General features: G+C 36.5%; 2 protein-coding genes and 1 long non-coding RNA gene across 4 annotated transcripts; 2 read left to right on the top strand and 1 right to left on the bottom strand.

Moving 5' to 3' along the window:
* Positions 1 to 3,602: 3,602 nt before the first annotated feature.
* Positions 3,603 to 9,685, bottom strand: LOC149708821 (uncharacterized). The gene is made up of 3 exons (XM_089862841.1): positions 9,493 to 9,685; positions 5,906 to 6,195; positions 3,603 to 4,986 (listed from the first exon to the last, which is right to left on the bottom strand). The coding sequence occupies exons 2-3, from the start codon at positions 6,124 to 6,126 to the stop codon at positions 4,692 to 4,694; spliced, it is 516 nt and encodes a 171-aa protein (XP_089718967.1). The 5' UTR covers positions 6,127 to 6,195; positions 9,493 to 9,685; the 3' UTR covers positions 3,603 to 4,691.
* A 368-nt stretch (positions 9,686 to 10,053) lies between these two features.
* LOC149708820 (uncharacterized) lies at positions 10,054 to 12,944 on the top strand. Of its 2 annotated transcripts, XR_016380005.1 has the most exons (5): positions 10,054 to 10,897; positions 11,228 to 11,328; positions 11,394 to 11,526; positions 11,590 to 11,739; positions 11,953 to 12,944. It is a non-coding gene; the product is annotated as an uncharacterized LOC149708820 (long non-coding RNA). The 2 variants fall into 2 exon arrangements; XR_016380004.1 differs by having other exon boundaries at positions 11,590 to 12,944.
* A 9,358-nt stretch (positions 12,945 to 22,302) lies between these two features.
* Positions 22,303 to 25,208, top strand: LOC149708819 (zinc finger MYM-type protein 1-like). The gene is made up of 3 exons (XM_089863874.1): positions 22,303 to 22,426; positions 22,613 to 23,983; positions 24,244 to 25,208. Exons 1-3 carry the CDS (start codon positions 22,303 to 22,305, stop codon positions 25,206 to 25,208), a joined length of 2,460 nt encoding a protein of 819 aa, XP_089720000.1.
* The last annotated feature ends 250 nt before the right edge of the window (positions 25,209 to 25,458 follow it).

The raw sequence follows: 25,458 nt of genomic DNA, 5'->3' as shown, positions 1-25,458 counted from the left end.
GTGTGTGTCTGTCTGTGTGTCTGTCTGTCTGTCCGTTGTTACACCCACGTGACCGCGTTCGCAGTTTGCGTATCGGAGCAAACGTGTTCGCCATTTCCGAACTGCTTTCACAGTCACGGAAATGGCTCCTCTACTTGAGTTCTCACACCACCATCTTCTGGTCTTTGTCCATCCCACACGGACACCAGTCTGTTCTTACTGGCTTCTAATCACCACCATCTTCTGCTCTTTGTCAATCCCACATTGACACCAGTCTGCACTTACACTGGCTTCTAACACCACCATCCACTGGTCTTCCGTCTATTCCACATAGACACCAATCTGTATCATTGGCTTCTACTCCATTATCATCGTTTGGTTTTAGGATATACGCGGCGATCAGCTAGGGTTACGAGAAACGTCTAGCCTCCCTAAGGTGGGATCGCCACCAAAGGTTTTCGCAATTGCGCTTTTTCCTTACTATTATAATGGAAACGAATCGTATATATACCCCAAATTTGAAAAAAGCGGGCAAGAGGGGTACCCTTAACTTTAAACGTCAATATTAGCAAAGTTTGAGAAGATAATAGGTATAACTTTATTTTAAACGATTTAACTATTATTAATGTTAATTATTGAAGATTAAAATAATTAAAAATAATTATATTTATTTAAATATTAAAGATAAACCTCTGGTGCAAAGAGAGAGATTATCATTGCCTCCTATATCTACCAAGGCCCGTGCATGCGATATATTTCCTTCATTGCCTCTTATATCTATCAAGGCCCGTGCATTGTGATATATTTCATTCATTGCCTCCTATATCTATCAAGGCCCGTGCATTGCGATATATTTTTCAAAACAACAACAAAAATGGGAAACCCCAACTCAGAAACATAATAACGTTTTCATTGGATACTTTAAGTTTATATAATCTTCTTGACACGGAGAGGTAATATTTTGGTTTTCCCAACTTGTTAGGTCTTGATTCTAATCAAGACATTTTTGATTAATAGTTACATAGGGAACATGTTTAAAAATATGAGCAAAAATTGCGTAACGTAATGCCATTTGCGATACTGTATTTTGCTGGTCTTTAACTCCTTGTTAATATTTCGTGGTTCTAATGAGTAAACTACAGTACTACACTGTAAAAAAAACCGTACTGTATAGCACCTTTTATGGTATTTTTCTATGCATCCCCAGACGTACCATTAAAGGTACCCAGCCTTTGTGTAAAACTACTCTAGTTGATCCTCTTGGACAACAAGAAGAAACTCAAACTTGAATGTTAACGGTAAACCCCATTTCACCAAAATTACTGTTAAGACGGAATTCATTTCACATAACTCCTATTATACCGAGCCTAACGTACAGAACCTCATTTCACATAATTCCCGTGATAAAGAACCTCACTTTACCTAATTCCCCTTATAGATAACTTCATTTCTCATAATTCCTGTTATACAAAAACTCATTCACATAACTTGCGGGTCCTTGACGCTAATGAACAAAACTACTAAAATATACCCAAACAATAAGCTTTCTTAGTTTTTAGAACTCTAAAAATTGGGACAATGAGATGGGAAGAAATTTGCAACATTTTGATTATGTTATTTATGAAAACATATTTCAATTCAGTTAAGGTTTTTTGCAAAATATATAAAAAATATTTCTAATAACTTACTGCGAGGTCATTTTCACTTTTTAAAAGCTCTTACACATGGTTCCGGCCAACCTTTTTCCCGAATAATAAAAACCAAGTCATTTATTTTAGTGATTCCGCTTTCAATATACTGTACCTAACGAATAATAACGATTAGATAAACAAAGTATGACCAGAAGAAAATAGGGGAAGTGGGTAGCTTGGGCAACTTCGCGAGGCGTCCCGTTTACGGATTTTTCGCGCCATTTCCCTCCCCGTGGGGGTGAAGAGAGATAGGATTTTTACGCGCATTAACACACGAGTGACGTGATTCTGTGGACAGTACGGTCCTACGCCTTCCAACTGACTAGAGGCGTCTGCTAGAGGCAGTGAGGCACTCAGGCAGAATGGCAGAGGCTGGAATCGAGTGGTAAGTACTAAATTCATAACTTATTTTAAAATATGTCTTTATTTTTAAATACAATGGTATTTCTAAGTTCCAGGGAAAAAATTAACTTGTCCGAAGTTTTAAACTGTGATAGGGAAGAGTTCAAAGTAATAAAGTTGTATCCAAGTTGTTGTAGTTTGATTTTTAACATTGGGATTGTTTTGGGTAGATCTTACTTTTCCTTTCAACACAGCCTGAGTTTTCTTATCGGTAGTTTCCTTGTACGTTAAATCACACTGCGTACTCTTAACGACATTCATTTTATTAAATAACCGAATTTTCGTCCTTAATTAAACCAATATCCGCATTAACCCGTTGCCTGACGTAACCCTAACTCAAACTGAAGCACAGCAGAAATATAAGGAGACTACACAAGTTAGTTCCACAGTTCGCTACATGGTGGCGTTCGCAATGAAATCTGGTACTATTTTATGCTTCGCGCCGATTGGCGAGATTCAAATTTTAAGGGTGGTAGGGGAATCGACCATTGTAAGTGAGAATCACTGGACGACTTGTATGGCTCAAGGCTACGGCTACCCACTTCCCCTATTTTCTTCTGGTATGACTAAGAAATTCCATAATGAAAGCTACCTTTTAGTTACGGTTATATTAATGGCACGATTCAATATAAAACTAAGTAATTTTTATCGAGTCGGTTATAAACGGGCTAGCCAGGTAAAAAAAAAAACAACAACATCAGCTACGATTGGCTTGAAAGTTCCATAGAAAGTAGCGTTCTAGTTTATAGATCTTAAAAGGGAACGTTCTACGTAGGTTTTTTTGTGGTTTTGTTCTCAGAAAATTATCCAATTGTTTTAATTGAAACTGTCACAGTAGTAGAGCTCGGAATTTTCTATCCATTATCCACAAATTGGTGGATAACCTATTATTTATAAACAAAGTTGTGGATTATAATACGATTTAACATGTAAGTTCTATGGATAAAGATAAAATAACGTTTATAATGAATAGATAATGCCGAGCTCTACACAGTAGAAGATACTGTAAATTCAATAGTGTGGAAATTTGATTTGACGGGTATGTTCTTTTAATATTCAGACAATTCATCGATTTTCACCGAGGCATAACCTAATTCTAACGTCTTCAAAGTCTTGGCGAATTTTAATTTATTTTGCAAGTGACCTGTGTATTATACGTGCATGCTGAAAACAATTGCGTTATATTTACTATTATAAGAGTTAGGAATATGTTAAATTATCCCCGCCTTTATGTTCCTCGAACCTAGAAATTGATCGTACATAGACCATAAAAGCCTTTTTTTCAGGAGATTAATACAATTAATTTTTCCCAACTTCTCACGTTAAAAGTCCTTTGTCCCAAGTGGTCTAATATTATGGTATTTCTCTGGCAGATAAGATAATGTAGACTACTGTAGAACGGAATATGTTTGTTTATTGTTATCTCTTTATATATCACTGAAGCTGTTAACTAGGCTTTAAAATGTGTATACATGTATATACCCCTGTTAAATTTCTAAAACAATCACTTCCATTTACGACTTTCAAAGAATGTAATGCTAAGTTAATCAACCAGTTACCACTTCTAAACTTCGTCTTTATCTTGACGTTTTGCTAACGAAGGGGAAAAAATACAACACTTTCACATTGTTTTAACGTATATTGAAATCTAATCGATTTCAAGTTATTTAACATCGAGTGAAAACTATTTAACTTGAAATTTATTGACTTTGAATGAAAGTTGCTCTTCTTTGAGAAATTAAAAATTCATATATAGCCTCAAAATATCAAAAATATAAGTGCTTTATACTACCGATGTGATTTTTTATTTTTTATGCACAATAAAAATCAATTTCATTCATTCATTTTCAACAAAGATCTTTGATAGTACCAAAAGTGGATGAGAGGAAAAAAGTATGAAAATGGCCAAAAGTCGCGAGTCATTAGAGTTTCGCCGTAGTTGACCGTTTTATTGGCGTAGCTATACTGGGCCTGTTCACTCCCTTAAAATAGGCCTTGTGTTAATTCGCGGTTACGCGGTTACCGTCGTCTGCTATTGTTTATGCTAGAATTTCCTCGACTTGTGTTTGTAGTCAGGACAGAGTAGCTGGTAATGTTTTAAAAGGTATTTGAAGGTACAATGTGGATTTAAGTAAGGTTATCGAAGCAATAGAAGAGCACATAAAACTAGATACGTTTAAAACAAATCTCGGTAATTTAGCTATAGCGCGAGCAGCTTGCATCGTGATGCGCGTGCTCGAGCGGGCTATGGCTAAACCAAGGAGCATAAATGTCTGAACTACTTTCAGTCGCAAGTTTGCAAGTCCATCAGTCACTAGTAAACTAAATAGTTATTGGCAAAACTTTGATGTCCGCGTTTTTTAACACAGGCTCTATGGCCATTTTCATACTTTCCCTCTCATCCACATTTGATAGTACTATGATATTGGAATTCTTCAATCAACTCAGACAAAAATGTATTTTTAAAATATTTCCAAGAACTTATAGCTATTTAAAAGAGAGTAAATATTTCATTGAATGCCTTTTAGTGAATTGGCGTTAAATGTAAAGTACAATAAATTCACTTTTCCCACACATCTCTTTATTTGGGGCTAATAGTTCTCAGTAAAAATATTCAGCTCAAAATCTGCATTCTACCGACACATATTTTCTGTAATAGTTTGTTTTTACGCGCCTCTTAATTGATCTTCTCTGTATTTTTGGTGGCTGAAGTACTTCGAACAATACTACTACAGTTGAAATGACACACCCTCCTAATACTATGAACAAAGGGAATCTCATGTTTTCAATGCTCAAAGCAAGTAGGTCGTAAATTTCATCATCTCTTTCAAAAATTGCTTTGGAACTTGACATCTTAATCATGATACGGTTTAAATCTTGTGTGAAGAGATCGGCTTCAACGTAACGTAACACGCTGAAATTAAAAAAATATATATCTATTTATAGATACTCGATAATGTTTGTAGAACACAGAGGAAAACATTAGGAACAGTAGAAGTGGGACGAGAAAAGACTGTTCACCATTTCTACAAAACCTGCTATAGACTATTGCATTAATTATTTGCTGAAAAAGCAACACGCAGTTGGGATGACATAATTTTAGACTATGTCTCTCGCACCATGATGCAACGTCAGACGGAGGCCGATTTCACTACTTGCCTGACTCTAATAGAATCTAGTGGTGCTTCTTGGCACCAGGGAAATAACCCAAGAATACGGCCCTGCCTCTGTTGTGATTGCTTATTTTTATTTCTGTAATTAATGGATTGGTTTACTCAGAAGGATTTTACAGTTTATATTTCCAAACATCAAAAACTTTTTGGACCGGCTGCATTTAAGACATTGAAGTATCCCCAAATGATCCTGTCCCGGATGTTACCGTACTCTTAGGACGAAACAGATCAGAGGGGCACCAAATTTTAGTACAAAGTTTCTTTACTACTCCTGAAATTAAATTGTTTATTCTTACATTTAGTTTTAGTGACGAAAATTACAGTCATGTTTTCCGACTGGGGAGAGGCGAAATAGCCCGGCGCCTCCTTTTACGTCCCCCTTTGTATTTTGAAAGGGGGACTGGGACTATGGCGCGCGAATAAAAAGGCATCTTATACCTTCTCTCTGAGATACTGATATAACTTCTTGCCCTTACTTTACAAGTTCCCTTGACGATTGAACAATCCATGTAATCTCGTGCACTCCCTATTTATTGTACGCCTTTTCCAGTATTTGAATGACACACAGAAAACTAACTATAGAACTAACTGGGCATCAACACCTTGTCTGCCTCATAACAAATAAGGTCACTACCCCTTTAATAAACGCCTTTTACCTACAGCATTTTGAATTTGGGAATCAAGGTCGAAACGTAGCCTCTCCTGAACATGAATGTGTAACGTTCCACCAAAATATCCTCCTCAGAGAAATGAATTTCGCTTTTCCAATTATCGCCATCAAAGAACGAGCTAGCTACGAAAATAGCTGTAGTTTCGTCTAACATGATTACTTCATTTCCATCTTTAAAATTTGAATAAGTTGACTCAATATCAGTTGTCATTAGATCAAGTAATCCTTTTGTTTCACGAATTTGCTCGTAAACTTTCTTTTCCGTTTCATCAATTGAGTCCTGAAAAGTTTGCAAAAAATTACACCAAATCAGCGCAACTAAAATAATGCACTGAACGAACTGGTCTTGGGAAGTTGGGATGCATTTTATTAAAACGATTGTAAAGTAAAGAATCAAAAGATTCTGAAGCCAAAAAATATATAACTGATGTTGAGCTGAATTTTCAGAAGTACTAGGTATAGGTACACGTACTAGGAAATTCAAGTAGAGTAGTAGTGTAATTTGTAGATGCATAACGTATGGCTAACTAACCATGTCTAGAAAGTGGAAACAATATAGGCTCTTTGTATACAGTGTGGAAGAGATCAGAGCAACACCTACCTTTGTGGAAAGCAAATGAGAACGTGCAACAAGTATCATAGTGAATATCGTTTAATGATACGCACTTTGAAACGTTAAAGACCTACGATTAAGCTTAGGAACTAAGGCATCACACTACAAATTAAAGGGCTGTTTGGTAAACCCATCAGCGTAAATGTTCGATGTGCCTACCGTCGTGGTGTAGGCACTCTTCAAGACGATTTCCATGCCTTGTATTACGTTTTCTAGCATTTGAGGAGTGATTCGTTCAATTGCGCTTTGAATTCTGGCCTTCAAGTCGTCTACATTTAAACGTTCTGTTGCAAACACCTTCCCCTTAACATATCCCTATAAGAAGAAATCAAGTGGGGTTAGGTCAGGGGATCTTGCTGGCCACGGAATTGGTCCACCTCTACCGATCCAACGGTTTGGAAAGTGCTCAGTTAGCCATTGGCGAACATTGACCGCCCAATGTGGTGGCGCACCATCCTGCTGGAACCACAGGTCCCGCATCACTGCCAATGGTAATGCGTCTATCGCATCACTAAACTCGTGGCGCAGGAAGTGCAAATACCTGTCACCAGTATGTTGTCCTCGAAGAAGAAAGGTCCGATGATTCTGTTCCCCAGAATGCCACACCAAACATTTATCTTCCATCGAATTTGATGGTAATGTTGCCGTAACCAGTATGGATTTCGTTGGGTCCAGTAATGTAAGTTATGTCGGTTTACCGTACCATCCCTGTGAAATGTCGCCTCATCAGAAAAAAGAACCTTTCTTAAGAACAATGGATCGGCTTCAATTAGCTCGCGCATGGTAAGACAGAAGTCTTGACGTCTTAGGTAGTCATCGTCCGTTAAGGCTTGATGGAGGTGGATATGATAGGGCCGGTAGTGATGCCGATGTAAAATGGCAAGAACGGTTGAATGGCTTAGACCAACCTCTTCTCCCACCGCTCTACTACTAGTATGAGGATTGGCTTCAAAACGTGCTAGAATGTCGACTTCCCTATCATGATTACCAATTATACGGTCTCTTCTACGTTGACGGTCTTGCACGACGAAACTCTCGAAATCTCGTAGGTTGTCTCTAATGTTCGTGAAGGTTCTTCGAACCGGCCTTCGTCGGTTTGGGAAGCGTTCGGCATAAAGCAATGCCGCTTGTTGAACGTTACCGCGACATTCACCCAAAATGAACGTCATGTCCAATTTTTCTCGGTTGGAGTAGGCTGCCATTCGTCTACGACACAGGACTTACAACGTTTATACGAACTAAGCTGCTAGTAACGACGCGTACGTTTGATTGAATAATGTGCCGAATTCTCAGTTCCGCGGAAAATTCTGACCTTCGTAACCTCGTATGGATTCCTTATCTAAGTAGGCCAAAGCCACGAGTTTAGTGATGCGATAGACGCATTACCATTAGCAGTGATGCGGGACCTGTGGTTCCAGCAGGATGGTGCGCCACCACATTGGGCGGTCAATGTTCGCCAATGGCTAACTGAGCACTTTCCAAACCGTTGGATCGGTAGAGGTGGACCAATTCCGTGGCCAGCAAGAGCTTCTGACCTAACCCCACTTGATTTCTTCTTATGGGGATATGTTAAGGGGAAGGTGTTTGCAACAGAACCTTTAAATGTAGACGACTTGACGGCCAGAATTCGAAGCGCAATTGAACGAATCACTCCTCAAATGCTACAAAACGTAACAATCGTCTTGGAGAGTGCCTACACCACGACGGTAGGCACATCGAACATTTACGATGATGGGTTTACCAAACAGCCCTTTAATTTGTAGTGTGATGCCTTAGTTCCTAAGCTTAATCGTAGGTCTTTAACGTTTCAAAGTGCGTATCATTAAACGATATTCACCATGATACTTGTTGCACGTTCTCATTTGCATACAATGACACATGTCACACCCTGTATACGAGCTCGAAAATGTACTGCAGTGAAGTAGTCCGTCAGGGGTTTTGGGGGTTTTCCACAAAGGTAGGTGTTGCTCTGATCTCTTCCACACTGTAGTATTTAGGGAGGCTGGCATAGAGATGTGAAATTACCTTATTTTTTAAAAACGCTAATTTATGAATAAATTTTGGGGAAAAAAATTACCGTCCAGTCTGTAATTTAAAATTTCACATGATTAGCCTATAGTGAATTAAATTTAAACAACGTTGAAATGTGAGCACTTTGTATCTAGGTTGACTGCTTTACACGCTTTTGCGTCATTTGCTACCGAAACGGCAGCCGTTGATTTTTCTGATCTCATCTCTAACTAAAGATTTATTAAAAGACAAAATTTGACGAGCACTTTAAGTGCTGGCTGGCACCTGGCGAGTAATTTTCGAAGTATATAAAGAAATAATTGATCCTTTAAATGAAAAATGAACTTCTAATGCGTAATGAACCGTCGACCCAAATAAAATAAGCATTAGCATTAGCGTGTCACCCCTTGGCCCAGCTGGCAACCACGATTTCCCGCCAAAACTGCCGCGTGAAATCAGGAAATCAAGGAAAAACGGGAATTTGAAGTAAAATATCACATCGCTATAGTCTCTGGCATGCTGGTTTAACTCCCAGAGGTTCGAAATCTGAGCACCAAAATTTCAAAAATGTCTGGTATTTTACTGGTTAATTTCCATTGTAAAATTATGGGATGACATAAATTGGTAGTTCAAGTGGCATTTGGTATATTAACGGTAATTTTCCGACGGTAAATTACCGACTCGCATCTCTATGTAGGCATAGTAAGAAGTATTGCACTTTCTCGCATTGTCCCAGCGATGATTGATGAGTTTAATACCTTCAGGGACTATCTTGTCGGTGCACAAAAGAGGGTATTTCAGACTTATATTTCAGGCTGTAAAAAACTTCAAAATCTAACACCTACCTTTTCGTCTTAATCCAAACGAAATAATCAATATCGCGGTGTCGATGGTTAATAGGATATGTAATTAAAAAGGCATTTCAAATATGTCTGCTATTTAATATCTACTTACTGCAAAATAATAATGAACCGATGAACTTCTTGGGATGTCAACTTTCAAACTCGGGTTCTGTAATAAATCTAGAAGGCTATCGTAGTAGTAAAGAGTTTCCGGGAGAGTCAACTCCGAGAGAAAAATTCCAGAGAAGAAAATAGTCACAAAATATAAGGGTATGAACCAACAGATCCAGGCAATATCAGTTGCTAGTCTTCTCTTTGGATTGTAATCTAAATGTTACCGTTGTTACGACAAAATTGTAATGCAAATTACCTTGTAAAAAGATTTATGAATATCTACAGCGCAGTAGTGTGAATCTAGCCACTGTTTTTTTTAATTAACAACGACTTTCAACACGGAATTAAAGAAATAAGAGATCGTATATTTAAATAGGTTCTATGTCAAAAGGGAAGGTGTCGAAGATCAAGTTTTGGTAGACTCAAGGGATAGATTCTACGAATATTTTGAAAAAGAACGATTTAAGCAAGTAGTCCACTTAGCCTTGCGAAACCGTATCGTTACCGTTTTAAGTTCTTAAATCATCCGAAAGAGGGCGCCCATTACCCAAGTCTAAAAGCATCGTTTAAGAAACGTTACCAGATGGCGTTCTGTTCATATTTGGATACGTGACGTTACGTTAAGGATACGGTTTCACAAGGCTTAGTGGACTACTTACTTAAGTTTGAAGAAACCAAAGCTACCCAGTACATTGAACCAGACATGTCAAGTTAAATAGGCTGGCATACTAGCTACTTATCATACACGTCTGCCAATTCAATTTCAATTCCTTCACTGCTTTGTTTGAGCTTGACTACACTTTTACACTGAACACTCACTCTGCAATATAAGAATTGCCGAAATGTCAAGGTATTCTTTTATATAACGAAACTTGAAATTCATTATCCAAGACTGAAGGTACGATAGCAAGTATATTGCATTAACTGATAAAAATACACACAACCATATCTGAAAATTAAAGTTCAATAAAACTATAATTAGTATAGATTCACTACAAAAAACTTTTGACCAACGCTAATTACGGAAAGATAATGAATCTTGTACTAATGAAAGTAGCGGAAATAAAACATTCTCTCTCAAAATTAAATAGCATGGAAGAGAAAAATATTTAATTCTAGGTCCTGCGACCTTGTTCTTATGATGAGTAATTGAATTGGTCAATATTTAAGAGAATAGAAGTTCACTGTAAAATGGTGTAGGTACATGTGTATTATTAAATGTTTGTAGTCTGAATGAATGTCTCTAAATATGCCGTATATCAAAACGTAGCATACGGAAATTATCCTATTTTTTTACTTTTTATAAACTTTTTCAAGCGACTTGCTCGGCGTGGTAATTGGTAACAACATTTTTGTGGAAAAGCTTTGAAGATATCCGACGGAAACGTACTACCCGAAAAAGAGTATAGTATATGTTAATCCAGGTCTACTTGCCTGCCAAATTCAATCGAGATCCATTCTTAGAGCTCGGCATTTTCGATCAATTATCCACAAATTGGTGGATAACCGATTATTTATAAACAAATTTGTGGATTATAATACGATTTAACATGTAAGTTCTGTGGATAATTTTTGGGTATGGATAAAGATAAAATAAAGTGGATAATTGATCGAAAATGCCGAGCTCTATCCATTCTACTGTTAAATAGGAATCCAGTAACAAGTATCCTATCATCAAAACCTGAAAACAATCACACTTATAATAATAGTAGGATATTACTGAATTTCTTCAGGTGGGTTCCCAAAAACGTTAAACCATAAGGTGGCAAATTCTTAGTAAGAAGGTCAATAATGGCTCGAAAAAAGCCTCATCAAAGATGGATTCGTTTAAAAGGTGTATTTCTTATTAATCGATAACTTCGACAGATATGCAAGCCTATAATTTAATCATCTTTTAAGGCTTTGCAGAATTTCATGTTCAGATATTTTCATTGTCTTAAACTCCGTCGCTAATTAGCATGAATAAATTCCACAAATCATTGAATAGTTTTCTCTTCCATGTTGCATTACCAAACACACCTGCCACGAAAAGGTTCGTATAACACCGAAGCTATTATGAGTAGATTTTCTAGGTTTAAGTGATATGATTTTCCAGGTGGTTTGATAAATTGATTGAGAATAATCAATGTATTGAAAGGCTTTGAACGTTGGTGGAACTGGATATAGCGAAATATCCGTCTCCTAAAAAGAGATCAATAGTAAAAAAGCTGCCCCAGTAGAAAGGACACTCGATCGTGCGGGATATGTAAGATAATAAAAAAGTGAAACAATAGAGCTATTTCAGTGGGGGAAAAATTTCGTCTGCTACGAAAATTGGGCCTGCCTTTGAGTGTAGGGCGGACATTTTATGAGGGTTTTCTCTATGGGCAAATAGCATTGGTGACGTAGCCATTACCCCCTCTGAAATAGCTCTATAGGGGCTAAAAAAGCGAGCATGAGGTGAAAATTTCTTTACTAGACGCCATATCTCCAGTTCTGAGCGAGGCTGATAAATATTAACTTAACAGTAGAACTCGCAGCAGACAGCTTAAGTCTATAGAAGGAAAGTTATCCTCTATCGCCATCCCTAAACCACCGCACCATTGCGATCGCGCGCTTCAGAGGAAGCAGAGTCTATTTATCGTTTTTAGTGGCTTCAACTAGAGTTCGTTCTTGTGGAGTCACCAAATAAGTGTTTACTTTAAAAAATCGAAATCGGTATGATGGGGATGAAAAGCCCCGAACACATGGTATTCCTGTCACCATACATTGCCAAAGCTAGGGAGAGAGACCTTGAAAAGTCGGTGCAATACTCGTGCGAGGTGGGATTGCCCCCGCACAAGTAATTATTATATTTTGACTTGTGGGTTACCATAGTCGAACGCACTGTTCAAAATATCATACTACCCGAACGTTTTAAGAGACATATTATTTGTTCCTATCGTTATAAAATTGCAAGATGTTTCTTTGCATACTAACTTTTTCACAAGTTTCAATTTCAACGATTTTCAACTGAGGGTTAATCAAAAAGCTAAAGTGTTACTGGTCTAGAATAGAACGTTCTTGAAAGGCTTAATGGCTAGTGATTTGCAAGACAACAATCAAATCACTTTCTGAAATATTAATAAGGCTAGAAAGCTTTGTGTTTATATTTAATTGAAGCTTAAGAGATACAAAGAATACTGCAATGCAGAGTAAGCAAAAGAACCGAACACTACTTTATCTTATGAGGAACTTATTGCTTATGTTCCTTTACGAAAAATGTTAGTTTTATATTTACGTTTCTCTGCAGCAATCCCACAATTCCCGTTGCGTTATCAGGCCCAATTACAGCTCCGAAATCCAAATCATTCTCTGTTGGAAACAGATTGGCTCCAGACAGCCTATAAATTGGTTTGAAATAAAATTACAAAAATTGAAAAAGCAACTTAATTGGTTTGAAATAAAATTGCAAAAAGAAAAAGAAACTTAATTGGTTTGAAGTAAAATTACAAAAACTGAAAAAGAAACTTAATTGCTTTGAAATAAAATTACAAAAATAGCAAAAAAAAAAAACTTAATTGGTTTGAAATAAAATTACAAAAATAGGAAATAAAACTTAATTGGTTTGAAATAAAATTACAAAAATTTAAAAACAAACTGAATTGGTTCGAAAAAAAAATCAAAAACTGAAAAAGAAGCCGAAGTGATTTGAATTCAAACTAAGCATTCAGAAAGAAAATTAATTGGTTTGAATTCAAACTAAGCATTCAAAAAGAAAATGAATTGGTTTGAATTCAAACTAAGCATTCATAAAGAAAATTAATTGGTTTGAATTCAAACTAAGCATTCAAAAAGAAAATGAATTGGTTTGAATTCAAACTAAGCATTCAGAAAGAAAATGAATTGTTTTGAATTCAAACTAAGCATTCAAAAAGAAAATGAATTGGTTTGAATTCAAACTAAGCATTCAGAGAGAAAATGAATTGGTTTGAATTCAAACTAAGCATTTAAAAAACACTGAATTGGTTTGAAAACAAACTAAACATTGAAAAAACACTGAATTGAAACTAAGCATTGAAAAAGAAACTGAATTTGTTTGAATTCAAAATAAGCATTGAAAAAGAAACTGAATTGGATTGAATTCAAAATAAGCAAATTGAATAACAACTTTATTTTCTAACGCTTAGGTCAATAGCGAAGCCAATCCACTGCATCCAGTATATTTAAATTAGACCAAGTTAAAATAACATTGATAAATTGCTTATTATTTATCGGTCATATTTAAATAGACCACAATACGATTTTCATTGTAACTCACGTTAGATTTAAAAGGATAGTGGCAGATTCATAAAACTTTCCGTAACAATCGTCCACCTGATTGTTACTTCCAATTGAAAACCAAAATGGAACCTTCGCGTAAAGTAATGAAGTTTTCAATTGGCTTAATACTGTGATTTAAAAACACTAATGGTCCTTCCAGTTGAATTTAAAACTACTTTAACTAGATTGGTATCTTCCCAACAGCATGGTATTAACAGGAGTTTAATATACAGGGAATTACTATGAGAAACGCTTCATACTGTGACTAAAAACGGATTTATGTACTAAGAACGTCGGATCGTAGCTTTAGTCTCTAGTACCATCCTCGCATACTTTATTGAGAAACTTCGTCTGTTTATATTTTGACTCCACCCACAAATGCGATTTCTAGAAGTAGCTATATACAGAATTTGTGGGTGGAGTCAAAATATAAGCAGACGAAGTTTCTCAATAAAGTATGCGAGGATGGGTAGTAATTTGCTACGTTGAACGTTCTTCTTACATAAATCCGTTTTTGCTGTGACTGACGTTGGCGATGGAAAATTTTCCGAAAACTCCATTGTTTTAAAAAACAGGAAGCTGAGCTGAATATTTTGCCCTTGTAAAGTCGAGACGTGATGCAATTTAAGGGGATATAATTTATAAATGGGCCTTGGCGTCACCATAACTATACCCGTTGCCTACGTTAATCAAGGCCTGTGCGCGGCGCTGATTTTTATTTTCATTTTGGCAATTTAAGTTGCCGAATTCTCTCACCTGAGGCACTATTAGCTGGACCTGAGGCGCTAATAGCTGGACCTCAATAATTTGAAATGTTCATTTTCTCGCGCTTAGAATTTTAAATACTCATTTTCGCGCGCGTTTCGGTCCAGCTATCAATGAAATCTCGCGCTAAAATAGGGAGAAAATAAGAAGTCTCGTTTCCTAAAAGTCCCCCCCCCCTTCGAAGCCACCGCGCACAGGCCTTGATTAACGTAGGCAACGCTATACCCAATCAAAACAAGATTTAAAGAATTCTCACAAGCCTCTGCCAAAATCTGTGTTATAGCAGAATGACTTTATCCCCCGTCCCCCTTGCTCTCTCACAAAAACCCAAGAACAATTCATCGCATATTCCGAGTTAGGGGAAGCTTATAAGGTAAATTTCCGTATTCTGGTATTATTGACCTATTAGGTCATAAAATAAAATCATTATCTCATACACTGTAAGTCGTCTTTATGAATTTCATATTGTTTTATCAATCTCAAACGATTAAACTATGGCTGTCTGTACTTTTAGTTCTACGGCTCAAAAATGTAACGCTTGTGGTTGCGCAGGTCGCACTTGCAAAGTTACCTATAATATTTACACGTTTTTGCGACGAAGGAAAAATCTGCTAAACATGCTGTTTGTGTAATTTACCGCAAGAAAGTACGTGTAACATTCGATAGCCTTAATTTGACTTGTAAACAAATTTTATTAACGAAAACGTTCAGTAGACGACTAAACGAACATCTTAGAAAAGCCCCACTGGTGGCTGATTATAGTGAATTTTGATATAAAATTAACAAAGGACCAAAAAAATTCAAATTTGTATATAATTTTTAATCTCTTATTCTCGTCTGCTACATTAACAATAATTGGAATACGGAGGATATATTGAAAATTTCATTATCATAAATATACGTAGTTACCGTTGTAAAAGCAAATCTAGGATCTGTGGACATCTTCAGATGCAGGTTTCGATAAATGCACAGATGGATTGGTTGAAAATTCGTTTGCAAACTATGCAAAATGGAGCCTGTTTAAATATTAAGTGCACAATGAATGTATACATCTTTATATAACTAATACCATAAGTTCATAAGATTAGATAAATAAGTTTGTCACTCATTACTGAGAGCTAGTCATGAGGTGACGTAGGTGAAACGTCATAGATTCTCGTAAAGCGGCGTCTGGTGAGGCGCTGTCAAAGGCGAAGTACAGACTAAACAGGAATATGGACTGCCAATCGAGTGTAGTCAATTCTTGTGTCGTTATCGAACTGGCTCTCATTCTCATTAAGTCTCTAGCATTACGAAGTATAGGTTGTGTCATAGTTATGGGTTATATCTTATAAACTTATGTTAATACTATCATATCGCATCCATAAGAGTTGATTTTGAAATAAGTGCAGCTACTTCATGGAAAATAGTTTATTAAAAACTAAAAATTAAAAATTATTTTCGGGAGCTTTCGAACCGTGGTTCTTCCTCAGCCGTACAAACACCCCACCTCCTGACACAATATCTCTACCGATTCCCAATCTATTTCATGCTTCTTGTTATTTTTTATATGTATTGCTAATCCGTTATTTTCTATTTCATTTTTTACACAATTTTTATGTTCTGTTCGTCTTTTTCCTAACCGTCTTTTTGTTTGGCCTACGTTTTTCTCATTACATTTACATTTAATTTCGTAAACTACCCCTGTATTTTTTAGTTTGTCTATTTTAGGTCTATTTTTTACTAATTCTGTTCTAAGGGTGCTGGTTGTTTTACTTACTAATGGAAATGTAATGAATTCATTTTAAGTTTGTACGGCTGAGGAAGAACCACGGTTCGAAAGCTCCCGAAAATAATTTTTAATTTTTAGTTTTTAATAAACTATTTTCCATGAAGTAGCTGCACTTATTTCAAAATCAACTCTTATAAAGTTTTACCATGGAACGGAATTTTAATATTTATAATATCGCATCCATAACAAACATTTTGTTAAATACTTTGAAAAGTTGGAAATTTTGTTTTAGAGGTCAATAGCAGCCGATAAAGTCGAAAAGTTTTAGTTTTTTCGCAAAAAAAAAACTCGCGTTGTATTGTAGCTGCTGGTATTTCTTCTTTTGCATCGCTTTCGCAGAATCGCACACTACAGAAATTAACAGTTAACAAACAGAAAATGTAGAAATGGCATTCAATTTGCAGGTGTAGAATTGTAGTGAAATTCTCGCGTTTTTTGAGCTGCAGAAAATGTAGCCTTAATGTATCTGTTACAGCGTGGTAGCTTTAAGAAAGCGTGTATGCAGATGAAATACAGCTCAAAAACTTTGTAATGGTACCCTCATTTCACCAAAATTCCTGTTATACTTAACACCATTTCACATAACCCCGTTATACTTAACTTACGTTTCACATAACTTTCGTTATGCAGAACCTCATTTCAAATAATTCGCGGTTCCTTGACGCCAATGCCCAAAACTACTAAGATATAACGAAACAATAAACGCACTTAGATTATGTTTATGTTCAAAATCTCACCACAAGGTCACTTACATTTTTTAAAAGCTCACTTATTTGGTTTGGGGAAGAATTTTAATTGAAATAAAAAAAAACCAAAACATTAATTGTATGATTCCGCTTTCAATATACGTATACATATAAGAACAGAAACGTTTAGTTAAACCGTGTCAAAAGAGGGACTTAGCAATTTTATAATTACACACGAAAGCTGCCTACTAGTTAAGGTTATATTAATGCAACGGTTTAATATAGAACAGAGTAATTATTATCGCGTCGGTTATAAACCCGCGAACCAAGTAAAAAAAACATTAGCTACGATTGGCTTAAAACTTGCTCTATTACGAAAGAAAACATTTTCCATAGTAAGACGCTTAGAAGTATAACTAAGATATTGTTTAATTAGGTTCACGGGTAGTTGAGCGGTTTTCAAAAGAGCGTTTTGGAATAAAGCGGTTCCCAAAACAGCGGTTTGCAAAACCGCGGTACGTTGCTGTTTCCGCGTTTCTCAATACAGCGCTATTTCCCAAAACAGCGGTTGCTGTTTCCGCCCAAACTGTGATTGATAGGGAGGGAAATCTCTATTATATTAAGTAAATAGAGCAAAGAACAATATTATGCAGAAAGGAATAAAGTTATATCGGAAGTAAATATAAAATATAATTTTTTGGAAAAGGCATATTATTTTGGGAAGTCAATGAAGATAAACAACAATATTTTGGAAAAGGCGTAACATTTTAAAGTTATTAATAAAATATTACTAACCTAACTCTAACCTAACCTATTCAAACCTAACCTAACCTATTCAAACCTAACCTAACCTATTCAAACCTAACCTAACCTAACCTAACCCAACCTAGCCTGACCTAATACTATTGGGCTTTAAACAATTAAAACTGACATTATCAAAAACGGATTTATGTACTAAGAACGTCGGATCGTAGCTTTAGCCTCTAGTACCATCCTCGCATACTTTATTGAGAAACTTCGTCTGCTTATATTTTGACTCCACCCACAAAGAAAGAAAAACTAGATACTTAAAAAAAGAAACATCAATTATTTATATTCTTAACTTTAAAACTTAATTCCACTAAATCGGGAGTTATATCGCATTGTTGTCCACTTTGCTTTTTTACCACTGGCGCAATTTCGAAAAAAATATTTAACCACGAAAATAGAGATAAGAATGACATTTCCGATCTCTAGAAGTCGCTATATACAGAATTTGTGGGTGGAGTCAAAATATAAGCAGACGAAGTTTCTCAACAAAGTATGCTAGGATGGGTAGTGAATTTGCTACGTTCAACGTTCTTCTTACATAAATCCGTTTTTGACATTATACATTTGGGCTCAAATCACCCAACCCAACCGAATACTATTGGAGTTCAAATAACCCATCCCAACCAAATATTAAAACGCATTAACACACTAGACCACGAAACTGTTTGTTGGACAACCATTAAAATTCAAACTTAAAGCTGAAATCAATACTAATTTTTAACATACAACTTCTGTTGATAATTCTGGATTATGGATAATGATAAAATAACGTGGATAATGGATAGATAATGCATGGCGAGCTCTAATACTTATACCTTCAACAATACGAAACAACGCTCAAGATATAAACGCTGTAATCAAAATGCGCTAAAACGAGAAATGGCTATAATGGCAAACGCGTTTATGAAAAAGCCGTTTTGGACAATGCTGTTTTGATAACACGCCCAATCGATAGCATACCGTTTAGTTATGCCCGACTTTTATGTGCCTCGAACCTTGAAGTTGACCTATAAAAGCCTTTTTTCCAGGATAAAACATTATGGCGGTGGATTAATATAATTAATATTTCCTACCTCCTGATGCTAAAAGTCTTTTTCTACTTAACATTGTTTTCCAACCTATATTGTAAGCTATTTGATTTCAAGTTGTTTTACTTAGAGTGAAAACTTTTTGAAATTAACTTGAAGTTAATTAACTTTTGAAAGAAAGTTAATTGGATTTAACTTGAATTTAATTAACGTTTGTATAAAAGTTAATTGAATTTAACTTTAATTTAATTATCTTTCGTATGAAAGTTGCTTTGTTTAAGCGGAATGAAAAATATATATATCCTCAAAATATAACAAAAAGAAGTGCTTGAACAATTTATGTATTATTTTTAACAAAGTTCCATCAGATTTGAGTTCTTCTGTTAACTCAGACAAAAAATTATCCCGGTCGGAATTATCTCAAAAATCTTAAAATATTACCAGGACCTTACAGATATTAAAAAGCTAATTGACTTAATGCCTTTCAGTGAATCGGTGTTAAATTTCACACCACCTAAACCCATGGACTGGCAACTGAATAGCGATCCTACTACGCCTCATTTCACATAGCTCCCGTTATCCCGAGCCTCATTTCACGTAGCTCCCGTTATACCGAGCCTCAGTTCACGTAGCTCCCGTTAAACCGAGCCTCAGTTCACGTAGCTCCCGTTATACCGAGCCTCAGTTCACGTAGCTCCCGTTATACCGAGCCTCATTTCACGTAGCTCCCGTTATCCCGAGCCTCATTTCACGTAGCTCCCGTTATACCGAGCCTCAGTTCACGTAGCTCCCGTTATACTGAGCCTCAGTTCACGTAGCTCCCGTTATACCGAGCCTCAGTTCACCTAGCTCCCGTTATACCGAGCCTCATTTCACATAAGTCGCGCGTAATCGACATCGTTGTCCAAAGCTACTAAAATATATCCAAACAACATCTTTCTTGACGGAGGATAATTGAGGGAAGCATTATTGGGGTGAAGCGGTAAAAAGGTTTGGTTGAACCCTTAAAATTTAGACCATAAGATTGAAATTTTGAGTATATTTTTAAGTTATTTATGAATCCATATTGCAAGTCAGTCGAGTTTGTTTCGAAAATAAATGTAAAATATTTCTAATATCTTGCAGAAATTTCACTTACATTTTTCAAGGCTTACTTATATGGTTCCCGCCAACCTTTTTTATCAGAATGGAAAAAGCAAGTTATTTATTTAGATATTACGATTTCATGTACTGTACAGTACCTAACGAGCACATATTGCGCACGAAAGCTGCCTTTTAGTTAAGGCTAGGTCATAATGCAACTTTCTATAAAACGGTTTATTGACCGCTCGGTTTAAAACACGCGAGCCAATTAAAAAGCGTTTTAATACTCAACATCCGCTACGATTGGCTTAAAAGTTCCACACGGAACCTGCATTGTAGTTTATAATTATATATATATACAGGGTGGCTTCGGTATTTGTGGCCAATAGCTTCTATGGGATAGTATTATTCCACTGAAAATAGTATGTTTCCTACCATATTGTGTTGCAGGATTGATAACGTGAATAATAGATATGTAATGCAATAGACTGCTGTAATCGATATAATGTTTAACGTATTGCCTACAGTTTAAAGGGAGGGTGAAGTAGAAAATCAAGTGATTTTTTTATCGATTTTTCTACTAATTATAAGACCAGTCTGCATAGTCAAACATTCAGGAAATACTTCCGAATGATTTTAAAATTCAAATTAGGTTCAGATTTTAAGGATAATTTTAAAGAAGGTCCTCCGGCCAATCGCGTAACGTCCTGCCTTTTTATTAACAAAATTCTCGTGGCATGTTACGTGTTGAATGAAATTTATCACGAGATTTGATAAAATTCGCGCGCGACGTGATAATCATGGCGCGAGACATGGAGCGTGCCACGAGAAATTTGTTAATAAAAAGGCAAGGCATTACGCGATTGGTCGGAGGACCTTCTTTAAATTTATCCTTAAAATCTGAACCTAATTTGAATTTTAAAATCATTCGGAAGTATTTCCTGAATGTTTGACTATGCAGACTGGTCTTATAATTAGTAGAAAAATCGATAAAAAATCACTTGATTTTCTACTTCACCCTCCCTTTAAACTGTAGGCAATACGTTAAACATTATTTCGATTACAGCAGTCTATTGCATTACATATCTATTATTCACGTTATCAATCCTGCAACACAATATGGTAGGAAACATACTATTTTCAGTGGAATAATACTATCCCATAGAAGCTATTGGCCACAAATACCGAAGCCACCCTGTATATAACTATAACTATAAACTATATATATATTTGTATAACTATAAACTATATAAACTATATATATATATATATATATATATATATATATATGTATAACTATAAACTAAATAAACTATATTACTAAATTTTCACTGGTTACGACATTATTATCATCATATACGATGGAAGGTAAATGTTTTGGGTGGACATTCTTGGTAACTGAATTATCTGACCCTTCTTCTAAGAGAAAATCCGTCATGCGTTTAGTGCTTGCAAATTTATTGCAAGACATGGACAGTTGCCATGAAGAGTGACAATGGTAGACGAATCGAATAGTTGCGTTGAGGTGTTTACCAAACAGATTAGAGGTTGTAATTTGAGGTGCAAGTTTTAAGACTAATCATGGGAATGTGCTTTTAGACAATTTTTTTGCTATCAGGCATATTCTTCAGTATTTTTTTGTGTAACTTGTCACTCGTCACTTGCATACAATAAAAAATAAATTCCAAATATTTTTTTACATCCTGTATAATTAAGTATAGTGACGTCATCCGTTGGCAGTATTGGGGGTTGTCAACAAAGGAAGGTTTCAGTCTGATCTCGACGGTTCGACCACACTTTATATCTAGTGTAATACCTCTCCGTGACGTGATCGTCACTCGGAGAGGCAATTAATATACCATTAAATTAATAGTAAGCGTAACGTCATAGAAAAAGCCTGTGAACATAAGAATAGTTGTTAAAGATCTAGTCTTTCCTTGAGAGTAACGCGACTGCCTCACTACTCACCAGATGTTAAATCAGGCACAGGCGTGCGCACGGGTCGGGCAGGGTGGGCCCTGGCCCGACATGAAATGTTTCAAGGGGGCGCAAAAGCCGGAAAAATAAGGGCGCAAAATTTGGGTATTAGATCTGCAGACTGCAGGAACATCAGCGAAACGCCGAAAGGGAACGGAAATGTGAATAACAGAGCCACTATGAGAAATGCGATGGTCAGACGGGGGACGGGAAAATTTGGTTCTCTCTCGTATAGTCTCGGGTGTTGTTGAAACTAGTTTAGAGGGGAAAATTTTATTCCTCTCCGGCGCCCGCGTCTCTGCGACACATGCGCAGACATGTTTTCAAGAGAACCGTAGGGGTTTAGTGTGCTTTTGAGTAATAAAATTGTGATTCTACTGATTAGCTGAATAATATAAAAATTGAAAATGTCGAAACGTAAGTCTGGAGCCGAGTATAGAAAGGAACGATTGAAAAAGCTTAATGGGGAAAATAAACTACTGGATCAAACGCATAAGTTGGATTCTTGGCTAAAGAAGTCAAAAAATGAAGGTTGGGCCTAGTCAAACATGTTTAATTAATAATTATAATTATTAAGGAAAAATGTCCATTATTTTGTACTTTTGTTGATAAAATTCTTAGTTTAATGATTTTTTAAACGAAATTTGTACCTAATATTGTTTTTGAAAAGTGAAAACAGTTTTATGGAAGTATAACGATTAACGTTCACAAACACAGGAAACAAAAATTGTTTAAGAGAGAATAAATGCATTGAAGAAACTGATCATACTGTCACTAGAGAAGTGCCAGGGCTGGACTTAAACTTGAATGAAACCATCGAAATAGGACTAGGAGAAGGAGATAAAAACTTGCGTCAATCTACAGATGACAATTTGCAAAAATTGCTTGAATATAGGCCTAGTAGTGCATCTATAGTGACCGTGAACGCTGAATCCAGTACTCAAGAACCACGTGGTGATTTAGACATTGAAAATTTTAGGCAAAATCTGGCATCAACCTCAAATGACGACGTTTCCAATGAGAAGTTTGAACTGTCTGACTCTGACCATAGCACTTATACAAGTGTGAATTGTCAGGAAACATGTAAGAGTACCTCAGCAAACTCGTCGGTTGCAAATGACCCATCCAATCCATTACCAACATTACTTCTCGAACGTGAAATTATACTTAAAAATGGGCCATATCAACCTAGACTAATTGAATTCCCAAGGAAACAAATCGGATCTCATACACGAAACTTTCAGTCTTCGTGGTATGGGCGCTTTCCTTGGCTAGAGTACAGCCCAGCTAAAGATGCTGCTTTCTGTTTCGTCTGCCGCTGTTTTCCATCAGCCCATTCAGACTCAATTCATGTGACTTTCACAAAAACTGGGTTCAAAAACTGGAAGAACGCTGTATGTTCTTTTGTTTCACACCAAACCAGTGCGCACCATATTCATAGCAACAATTCCCATATAACATACAAAAAGGGCAATCCTTTGGAATCTCAACTAAATGATCAGAATGCAAAGGCACTCAGTATTAGGGAGGCAAAAAGGGTTCGAAATCATGAATTAATGTGTCGCCTTATTGATATAACACTTTTATTGGCTAAAAGTGGTAAACCCTTTAGAGGACACTTGGAATCCAAACTAAGCCCAGATCGCGGTCTCTTCGTAGAGATAGTTGAATTGTTAGGTAAATATGACCCACTGCTGAAGTCACATTTACAAAATGGTCCGAAGAACAGTACGTACACAAGCAATCGCATCCAAAATGACTTAATTTCATCTCTTCACAAAGTGATGCTAGACAATATCAAAGAATCTCTCCTAGGGAAAAAAGTCTCAATTATGTGTGACGAAACTAGCGACTGTGGACATCATCAGCAAATGGCTTTTGTGGTTCGTTATTATAATAATCGTGATAACAGACCTGTAGAAATCACTGTCGCAATGGAAAGGCTTTTGTCTACGAACGCGGAATCCATCTTCGGTGTAATTGATGAGCTAGTCCAAAAATTGGGAATAATCTGGGAAAATGTTATGTCTGTTTGTTTTGACGGAGCTTCAACAATGGCTGGAGAAATAAGTGGCGTTCAGGCGCGGTGTAAGGAGAAGAACTCAAAAATTATTTATGTACATTGCTACGCGCATTGCCTTAATTTAGTTTTAGTGTCTGCATGTATATCTCGAACGGAGAACAGCGTTCTTTTCGATTTTTTTGGGACGCTGCAAATGCTTCATAACTTCATTGAATCTAGCCCTCTACGCCATGGTGTTTTAGAAGCGATTAGAAATGATAAATGGAAATGAAGATGAAAAGCATTAAACCCTGATCTACAACAAGATGGGCATATCGCGCTGAAGCTGTCGCCGTGGCTAGAGAACAATACCCAGCAATCGTGAAAGCTGTGGAAGAGATTCTGTCGTCCACTAAAGACCCCGAAACAAAAGCTAAAGGGAAGGGAATACTGTCTCAAATGAAGAGTTTTAATTTTGTTTGCTGCTTAGAAGTGGTTCATCCTGTTTTACAGTTAATAGTTAAAGTGAGCAGAACTTTACAAGATCCAGCGATTAAAATTCAGTTTGCTTGGAATGAAGTACAAAATCTAAAGTTGGCCCTCGAAACAATGAGAAGTGAGCCTAAAGGTTTTAGTGATTCCTTTAAGAAAGTGTCTGAAAAATGTCAAGCCCATGGTAATGAAATACCAGAGCCTAGGAAAAGAAAAGTTTCAAGACGGCTGGATGATAAATACAAAAACCAATATCATGCTCAATCGAAAGAAGAAGAATTGAGATGTAACTTATACTATCCGATGTTGGACAGTATGGTTGCGGGTATCACAGAAAGATTTGACCAAGAAAGCTGCCAGGTTATTAATACCACTTCTGCTTTGTTCTCATTACAACCAACGACACTGGACATTCAATATTTAGCTGACTATTTTTCTATATCGGCGGATGGGCTTGAAGCCGAAAATAAGTTGTTAAGGGCTAGGCTTGGTACTGAATTTCTAAAAGAGGTTGGAAAAATGGGCTGTTACACATGGCTAGACTGGCTCCGTGAAAACAACTTCGATTGCATTTATAGCGAGTTCCACAAAGCAACTTCTTTATTTTCCGTAATACCTGTTACCAGCTGTTCCTGTGATAGGGCGTTTTCAAAACTAACGCATGTAAAATCAAAGCTTAGAGTCACCATGAAACAAGAAAGACTTAACAATTTGATGTTGCCATACATAGAACAGGAACTGGCGGTAAAAGTGGACTTTGATAAAGTCATTGATAACTTTAAGAGTAATGTTCCACACGCACGTAGATTTGAGTTGTAACATCTTAAATAAAGCATCTTACGTGATAGTACTTTTAAGTTTCATATTGACACACAATAAAGGGAGATGGGGGCGCACGGGGTAGGGGCGCAAAATTAACTAGGCGGCCCGACCTTACTGAAAACCCTGCGCACGCCTGTGAAATCAGGGTTGAGTTCCCTACCAATGTCTTTCTCTCATAGAGGGTTTGAATTGAGAAAATCAATCGATTACTACTCTCCTGAATATAGTACACATATTTCACATTTTT

Source organism: Phalangium opilio, unplaced genomic scaffold (genome assembly GCF_054372755.1).
Source record: "Phalangium opilio isolate 3A_F unplaced genomic scaffold, DU_Popi_V2 ptg000013l_1, whole genome shotgun sequence".
NCBI classification, from domain to species: Eukaryota; Metazoa; Arthropoda; class Arachnida; order Opiliones; family Phalangiidae; genus Phalangium; species Phalangium opilio.
The sequence above is the reverse complement of the archived record's forward strand: the minus strand, read 5'-3'. Positions and strand labels throughout refer to the sequence as shown.